General features: G+C 52.1%; 1 protein-coding gene across 1 annotated transcript in view; it reads left to right on the forward strand.

Moving 5' to 3' along the window:
• ITGB5 (integrin, beta 5) overlaps window positions 1-9,278 on the forward strand; it is a 98,284-nt gene that overhangs the window by 83,482 nt on the left and 5,524 nt on the right. The window contains exons 10-11 of the mRNA XM_004675433.2: window positions 2,317-2,539; window positions 7,386-7,489. Coding sequence (XP_004675490.1) covers window positions 2,317-2,539; window positions 7,386-7,489 — 327 coding nt within the window. The remainder of the gene's footprint in view (window positions 1-2,316; window positions 2,540-7,385; window positions 7,490-9,278) is intronic.

Consider the following 9,278-nt stretch of genomic DNA (forward strand, 5'->3'; position numbering starts at 1 on the left):
TTGCCATTTTGGAGACCTGTTTGGGGTCACACTTTATGAAGGAGACTTGGAAGCTCTAAACCAAGATAGCAAGTAGGAGCAGCTCGTGTGGCGGCTCTCACCATGGCAGGACCGACTTAGAGTACAGTGTCAAGGAGGATCCTGGGAAGTGAGTGCCACAGGTTCACTGCGTGGTCCTTTCAGCTTGACGCAGGTCTGGAGATTAATCAGTCATACCACCATAAAACACTGGACCAGCAGCAACCACCATCTGAACCATTTTAATTTAAAGCAGGCTCCTGACCAATATGGTCCCTGAGGCTGGAAGGCGACAGCATTGTATGGCTTGGATCCATTTCGTCCAGGAAGACTTCTGCCGAGGCGGCTGCCGGCCTGTCTGTTTGTGGACTGGCTGGGAGGAGGGCCGGCAGTCTGCCCTCCCCAAGTGCTGTGGTCTCCTGCATTTGCTGCCTCCCCACCCCACATCACAGAGCCCTGAGCAGGGTGCTGTGCTCTCCTGTGGCCCAGCCTCAAAAGCCAGCTCCTGGCAGCTGCCCCGTGTCCCAGACTTCCCTGGCCTCACCTCTCCCATAAGGCTTGCCATATGCTTTCCGGCTCCCTGTGAAATGGGAGGGCGCACCCAGTTCAAGATCTGCAGTGGCTTTAGGCCCTGGAGAGCGGGGCAGCTGCCCAGAATGGGAGGCTGGGCTGCTCCAGATGGTCTTGCTGCCACCTGCAGCTTCTGGGCACTACAGAGCAGACAGCAGGGAGGAGCCAGGAGATCAGTGGCGGGTGAAGCATTGGGTCCGGATCTAATCTGTGGGTCTCACCCCTTGGTGGGCTCAGAGAAGGTCCCGGAATCCAACTACCAGGAAAACTGACACAGGTGAGGGAGAAGAACCCAAGACCCCCAGCCTGACCACTTCCAACCCTCCAGCTAATAGTAAATATAAATTCTGGTCTTATTAGCCTTAGCACAATGGCACCAGGGAGAAAAACATGCTGCAGTGGTGGTAGTATAAAGAAAAGTCTTAAAAATGAAGCACATTTCGTAAGAAAAAGAATTTGGGAATTAAAAGGGAAATTTGGTATGCTGGGAAAAAAAAAAAAAAGAATGAAGCACATTTCTGGTAGCACTGTCCACCTCAGTTAGTGTAGAGAATCGAGTGTCCACTGCAGGTCTGCGGTCCCCTTGGGAAATGTTGTCGTCCAGGCCTTCCACTGCGCAGCAGACACGCACAAGCCCCCGAGCCACGCCATTCCACCTGCCCTCGCCTGCAGAAGCTCGAGGGGCTGCCTCCCTGCGCCCTTGCAGGCTGTGGAGAAGGCCCTCGCCTGGTTCCCGTTGTGCGAAGGGCCTGCTCTTTTCTCCTTGGTGCCCACACAATGGACTTGGAGCCAGGCTCACTTTTCTGAGTCTCAGTTCTTATGAGATGAGGGTAACAGCACTGGCCAGCGGGGATTGTGGCGAGGCTGCAGTAGTCTCTGCAGGCATGGGCTGACACGCCCAGGAGCTCTGCTCCATGTAGCCGCTGCTGTGGCTCTGGGCACCTGTGCTAAGTCATCCCACTCCAGACCACAGGGCCAAGGCCAGAGCAAGCTCAGCCTCTCACAACAATTGGCAACTGTGCCGGTTTCTGGTTGTTTTGTAACAAATTAACATGCATTTATTGACTTGAAACAACACACTCAGTGTTCTAGAAGGCAGAAGTCTGGAACCATTTTCCCTGGGCTCACGTCAAGGTGTCAGCAGGGCTCCCTCCCGCGGGAGGCTCTCAGGAGGATCATTGCCTCTTCCACCTTCTATCCTGCCCTCCTTGCATCCCCTGGCTCATGGCTGCTTCCTCCACCTTCAGAGGCAGCAGGCAGCACCTGGCACCTGCTCTCCCCTTGCTGCTGTCTTCTTGAGCTGCTCTCTCTGCCTTCTCTTGTGCATCCTCCTGATTGTAGTTAGGGCCTCTCAGGATGACCGAGGGCAGTCACTTTGTCTCCAGATCTGTAAGTACGTCCTCTATCTTCTCTGCCAGACGAGGTGTAGCTCACAGGTTCTGGAGAATAGGGTGTGGACGTTAGTCACACTGCAATGGAGGCAGGAAGAAGCTCTCCAGAGTCCTGGTCCTGTGTATGACTTGTCCAACTTCTGAGCCTACCTGGGGCCCCATCCCAGACCCAGGCCACACAGGCTGCCCAGCCCCCGCTCCACTCCATGACACCCCTGTCTCCCAGACAGACTCTACGGGCACATCGTGGGGCCCCAAGGGCATGTCGCAGGGATGGAGCATGTGGCTGTTTGCTTTGATGTGGGCAGGCCCTGATGTGTTCTGTGTGCCCTTTTAGGTCATGGTGAGTGTCACTGTGGAGAATGCAAGTGCCACGCAGGTTACATCGGGGACAACTGTAACTGCTCCACAGACATCAGCACGTGCCAGGCCAAGGATGGCCAGATCTGCAGTGACCGTGGGCTCTGTGTCTGTGGGCAGTGCCAGTGCACAGAGCCAGGAGCCTTTGGGGAGACATGTGAGAAGTGCCCAACCTGCCCAGATGCTTGCAGCACCAAGAGGTAATGGCACCCACCCACCCTCGCTCCTCTGGACCCGCCTGCCTGCCAGCCACTCAGGCTCAGGGCCCGCCTGCGTCCCTGCACATCTTCCCCCACCCGGCCTTGCTGGGTAACAGATCTCTTACTAACATTAACCAATAGTGTCTCCAAATTCTGCTTCTGTAGGGATTTTGTGGGAAAATAGAACCAGACCAAACCAAACCAAACAGAACAAACCACTGTTCTCTTCTAGACAGGTTTAGAAATTATCAATTAATAAGTGAAATGAAATGAATTAATTTGGTGTTGGTACCAAAGTAGCACCCTCTCAGTCTTCATGTCAAAGGGGGCCAGTGGACATCTTTCCTTTTGCTATTCCTTCCCCACGAATGCCTCCCATGTACTGTTTCACAAACACCTGTGAGGAAAATGCTGCTTTAAGCAAAACCTAATCAGAAGGAAAATGGGATAGGAAGGCCCCGACCTAGATAAGGCGGCCCCAAACTGCAGTGGCTTCTGCATTTTCTGCTCCATTTGGGAAGACGATGGGACGCCTGCTCTGGCTGCCGCTGAGCCCAGAGGTTGTCTAGACTTGGGCTCCCGCCCTTAAGAACTCAGCCCAGCTCGTGTTCCTTGTGCAACCTCCTCACGGCTCTGCCTGTTACGCTCTCCCCGAGTGTGGATGTGAGGGAATTAAAGAAATATGAGTTACGTTGGAAGGACAGCAAGAGGGCCAGTGTCTTGACTTTTGCTAGAGAAGCCGCTGAGTCTCCATCATCCCTGCTCAGAATGGGAGCGAGGAGCCGGGACAGGAGCATCAGAAACAAGTAGGAAGATGGGCGGCGGGCTTCTTTTGGCTGGGGCAGGCAACTGTTCGACTTGCTTTTGGCAGATTTCCCCTGCAAATGTCTGGCTCGGGCTGATAATGAAATGAGTGCATGCTCCCTGGGCCTGCCCTGGCTGCTGGTCAGTCCGTGCTCAGAAATGTTCTGGGTGGCAGGGCCCCCAGTTGGACATGTGCCACTGACAATCCAGGCGCGGCTAAGAAAGCTGGCTGCAGCCAAGAGACGAGATAGACGGGGCCAGATTTTACTTTAATTGAAGGGGAGCTGCAGAGAGTAAAGGAGAAGAAAAACAGGTCCCCTTGAGGCCTGCTAAGTGTGGAGAAACAGAGATGCAAGGAGAAACACCCAGGGGAGGAGTTAGGACTCTGGAGCTGAAGCCCACATAGCTGGAGTGTCCAGCTGCTCTGGCCATCCCCAGCTCCCACTAAGAACCCTTTGAGGATAAGCTCCCAGTCCGTGGGGAGTGAGCGAACAGGGGGTGAGGACCAAGCAGGACAGCACACTTGGGGCTGATCCAAGTAGATAAAACCCTCTGCTCCCCCTTTCTGTAGCCAGAGCCCTACTGCAGGGACTTAGGGCAGTTGGAAGAGCCTCTGGGCCCGCCACCCTGGCTTTGAATGCTAAGAGGATTCATGTCCTAAAAGATGCACACCTGGGCCCTCCCTGGTGGCGCAGCGGGTTAAAGCACAGCACTAAGAAGCTCAAGCCTCTTCCGCATGAGTTCGATTCCCACCTGCCCCGGAGGTGACCACATGGCGAGGCAGACCTCTCCTGACCCGCCCGCTGCTCCCCTCAGCAGTGTACTTCATTGATCTGCCTGTTCTGCTCCCCACTCTGTCCCTGGTGAATTCTCTCACCCTCTGCATCTCTGGCCTGCCCCCAGTTCTGTATGAATAAAATAAATAAATCTTAAAAAAAAAAAAAAGATGCACACCTGAAAGGCTTTAATCCATCAAGCAATACCAGGAGAGCAGAGCGAGCAGAGGTGCCAGGAGGGAGCCCCACCACCCTGTCTCACTGCCCCAGCCCAGCCTAGTTGCACTTTTAAAAAATTCCTTTTGATGGTGACTTCTATCAGGTTATTTTTCTATTTGCTGAAAGTCGCCAGATTTTGAATGTTTTATGTTCTTTCTTTTTCCTGGGTTTCTGAGCAGCCAGTCTCCACTTACAAGAACTAACCAAACACGCCTTTCACACCGGCCGAGTTCACACTTAGCCTCAGCTGATTTCAATTAATGGGCTCTGCGCAGAGGCTCTCGGCCGTTGTTCATTTGAAAGGCCTGATGTATCGTCATGGCACTTCGCAAGCTTTAACCCAGAACGTGGCACACACGGGTCAGACGGATGTCCTCGTGCCTAACTGGGAACGTGTCCTCGAAGTGACCGGTGGTGTAACGGCCACAGTGGGTGCAGGTGGAGAGCACAGATGGAGCCCGAGCTGGTCCCAGGGGAGACTGAAAGCAGCCGCCTGACTTTGTGATGTGCTAATCCTGAGCGGAGGGGCTGGCCGGGTCAGCTGAGTGACCAGAGGGGGAGCCACACCTTCCTGGCCCCCAGCCAAGTATCTTTGCCAGCCCTGAGCTGGGCTTTGAGCGCAAGGGAAATGCAACCATTACAACTTGTTTGTAACTCCAGAATGTTTCCATGAAGTCATTCCTAGGAGGGTGGGATTTAGCAGCCCATTTCGGGATCCTTGAATATATTAGAACCCTCCTCTGGATGTCACCTCCAGTTCTCTTCACAGCTTCCTTACTGGCTCCTCCTCTGTTCATAAAGCGGAGGCAGGACGTCGGCTGGGCTCATCTGAGCGGTGGCTCACCTGGGGGCCAGGCCCACTTCTCTTTGGCCTTATTTGCCTCACCTGAAACAAGGGAGACTAAAGGAACACTTTTCCCAGCTCCCTTCCAGAGCTGGCATTCAAGTCTGAAGTTTCTGTAGAGAAATGTTACAGTAAGTGGCCTCTTTGTGCCGAGGAAATACATGGATGACGGGAGGAGGTACCACCACTGGTCAGCCCGCTACTGCTTTGCCAAAGAACTGTGTTGACTCAGTCCCTGTGGTTCCAGGGGGCGCGGGCAGCTGCCTCCGTGCAGCTCTGTGAGGCCACCCCTGCGCCGTGGTGCCCGGCACAGCTGGCAGCAGGCAGCAGTCTTCCCAGCTCACCTAGAAGGCCCCTGAGCCCAACCCTCACAGAATCAAAGGTGGAAGTGCCCTGACAGCTGGATTATTTTGCCCCCACCCACCTCTTCCTGGGGCTGGCTCTCATGGTCTGCTTCATTCCCCATCCCACAGTCCCCAAAGGGGACTGTCAGCAGCTCTCTTCGTCCCCGCCACACGCTTTACACACTGAGAGCTCGGCTTCTCCGGCCCGTGTCCTTTGGAGTCTTACTCCCCTCGCTGGACCTACCGGAGATGAGGGAGGGAGACTGTCTGAAAGTGGGTGCTGTGCGCCTGTCCTAGGCGGGGTAGGTTCACTGTCAGTTCTCACAGGCAAAAAAAAATGTGGGCACCTTTGGCAGATTTTATAAGCCTTTAATGCTGAATCGGGAAAGACCAGCCGCTGTGAGCACCAGAGCCGGGGAGCCCCCTAGGCCTCCCCTCTAGGCCCACGGGTCCGCATTCACAGAGGCGCACTCCATGCTGTCTGGGCTCAGGTGCCACAGTCACAGGTGTGTGCGCTTGGGATCAATACAAGAACTCAGGTGTCGGCGGTAAGGCCCGGGCAGGAGGGTGGGAAAAGCCTGAGGTAGCTGCTCCACTCCCTGTACTGGGCTTTGATTACAGTATCAATGTTTAGTTGACCTTTGAGCTTGTTCACACAATACCTGATTTAAGCTGTTGGCCTGGGTTAGGGGAAGGGCACAAAATGTCTTTTTAGTTCCTGACTCGTTTTCTGCAGGAGGCACTGCTGAGTGGGTTCCCCAGGAGGGGGCCGCCACCCTCTGGCCTCTCCCCAAATTGAGTATAGTTTATTAATGTCATTGAGAGAGTCTTGGAAACTGGTTTTAAACGGCACGAAGCAGGTCCGTGAATACATCATTTTCTTCCATGTCAAGCAGAATGTTTCTTTTTTCATCCTTTATTAAAACATTATTTGAAGAACACTATTTCAAGTAGTGCTCCCAGCTATCTGAAAATAGAATGTCCCTATTTGGTATGATTTGGTAGGTTATTTTCTGGGTCTAGGAATGTTATTGTCAATAGTATAGGTGAAAAAATGGGCATTCCCCGACCCCAGAAATAACCAAATCATACCAAATAGGAACATTTTTCTTTTAGAGTGTGGGGGAAATCTGTATAGACCAAGTTAAAAAAAAAAAAAATAGCAAGGTACCTTGGCTTATGTCCCAAGTGAACTCTCTGGGAGGTCAGGAGGTCTAGGCTCTGAGAGGGCCCTGCCCAGTGGCCCCTGGCCCTCGCTGTTAGTCAGAATCCCAGAGAACCCAGCACCAGACGGAGATTGCGTTTCCATGGGTTGGTGGTGGTGTTTTGTCTCAAAGCCCCCTGGTCAGTCTAATGTGCAAGGGGGTTGAGAGCCCTGTCCTGGCGATGGGCCCTGATGGGAATCTGGGAAATGGAATAATTTGGGTGTGTCATGTCAAGCCCTCACTATAGAGATATGAGGGCCCCAAGGCTGGGAGCATAGTTCTCATCTTTGAGAGTCTTCTAGCTGAATGCAGACCTCTCAGCTGGACATTTGAAGCACCAAAGCACCCTTGGATTTAGCTCCTGGTGTCAGAATTTGAAAGCTCTCTAACCTGCAACTTGACACCTAGACCCTACCTGCCTTTAAACGGACTGTTTTCCCAGGAGCCCTGGGCCTCCCCACACAGCGCAGCAAGCAAGGCAGAACAGACACCTGGCTGCTCCAGTTTGCTCTGATGCCAAACATCTGGACTTGGGAAGAGGTCAAAGGCTTCAGGGGCTTCCAGAGGGCTGGAGTCTGTGCTGCAGGGAGCCCAGTGCCTGCCTGGAGCTGTTGCACAGCACCGAGCACACGCATGTCTGCTTCTTTCCCACAGAGATTGTGTGGAGTGCTTGCTGCTTCACTCAGGGAGCCCAGCTGACAACCAGACCTGCCAAAACCTGTGCAAGGATGAGGTGATCACATGGGTGGACAGCATCGGTGAGTGTGCCCCAGTGGCATGGGCGCTGGACCTCTGGACTTTGGTGGATATCTAGAGACTTTCTCCTTCATGAGGCCATCTCCAGGGCTGTGTGGTGGGAAGGAGTGTTGATCTTCGCTTGAGTTTACAAGCATGGTCTGGGAGTCCTTGACATGACCGCTTGCCTCCGCGGACGTTGTTTCCTCTGCTAGGCCTGGTTCCAGACTCACCGGCATATAAGGCCTTTGTCCATAAGTTTCTGCCCCAGTGCTGCAGCCCAGTTCCATCCTATTTCCCAGACTCTCTGAAAAGTTGGTATGTTAGTTCGAATGTAGAATGTTGGCTGTTGCAACAAATCCCAAACCCCCGTTCACTGAAATCTAAGTCTGGTTGTCACTTGCTGTAGTCCAGTGGAGATGCATGTCCCTGTTACCAAGGCATTCCCGGTGGTCATTCAGGAACCCAGACAGCCTGGTCAGAATCCTCAGAATCCTCTCCCTTCGGTTAGCATAGAGGGAGAGACAGACTGAAGGATCACATGGGAAGTTTATAAAGGTCTGGAAGAGGCACATAACTTCTACCGACCTTCATTGGCCAGAACTCAATTGTCTGACCACAGTTAACTGCCAGGATGCCAGCCTGAGTGTCCAGGAGGCAGGGAAACCACACTTGGCCAACGACTAACTAACTGGTCTCTGCCCCATTTGACCTCAGCTCAGTATAGCTGTCGTGAAGCTGCAGGCATCTGTGGGGCAGAACTCAGTCCAAATTGAACCTGGAGTTGGGGGCTGCCCAGACTCTTTGTCTAGGGCAGGCTCGCATCTCTGCAGCTCCAGCTTATCCTAGTTCTGCTGTCTTGCCCAGCACCTTGCATTGTGAAGGACTTGCATTAGAAGGACTCTTCTCCTTCTAACAAGTCCAGTTTGTCACCAAGCGTCATTCCACTCCTCTGCCTTTACTGATGGACGAATGGCTACAAGTCTACTTTTGAATGTGAGCTCACAACAGAAGTGGAAAATGTTTTTCATCATCTCTGCACCACATTCTTATTTTTTCTAGTGTGGCCATTGTCCAAGCTGAGGAATTCCTAAGGGTAACAGACACAAATCACACATCTTGGCCTTCAGTGCATATGATTGGTTAGCAACAGACCTGGAGCAGGTTAAAATGACCCCGTGATAGAACCCTTCTTATACTGCTGGTGGGAATGTAAAATGGTGTAACTACTATGGAAAACATTTTGGGGGTAGCCCCCAAATTAAAGGGTTACCATGTCACCCAATAATTCTACTCCCAGTTGTATATACAAGAGAATTGAAAACATGTTAACACAGAAACTTGAATACTCATAGCTGCCTTACTCGTAACAGTCAAAAAACAAACAAAACAACCAAACAAACCCAAATGTGTGTGAACTGATAAATGAGAAGATAAAATGTGGTATAGGCATGTAGTGGAATAGAATTTAGCCCTAAAAAAGGAATGAATTGCTGACATCCTACAATATGCTGGCCCTTGAAAATATGCTTGTACCCAGACAAAACCAGATGTGTGTGTGTATACATATATATGTGTGTGTGTGTATGTATGTATGTATATATGTATATATGTATATGTGTGTGTATTACGATTTCACTTATTTAAAACATCCAGAATAGACAAAAGCATAGAGGCAGAAATTAGATGCGGGCTAACTAGTAACTAGTGGTTGGCAGGGATGGGCATTAGACTGACTACTGACATGTGGGATTTTGGAGTGATAAGAATATTCTGGAATCAGTCGGATGGTCACACCTAGTGAATACATCA

Source organism: Condylura cristata, unplaced genomic scaffold (assembly GCF_000260355.1).
Source record: "Condylura cristata isolate star-nosed mole 26May11 unplaced genomic scaffold, ConCri1.0 scaffold00003, whole genome shotgun sequence".
Taxonomy (NCBI): Eukaryota; Metazoa; Chordata; class Mammalia; order Eulipotyphla; family Talpidae; genus Condylura; species Condylura cristata.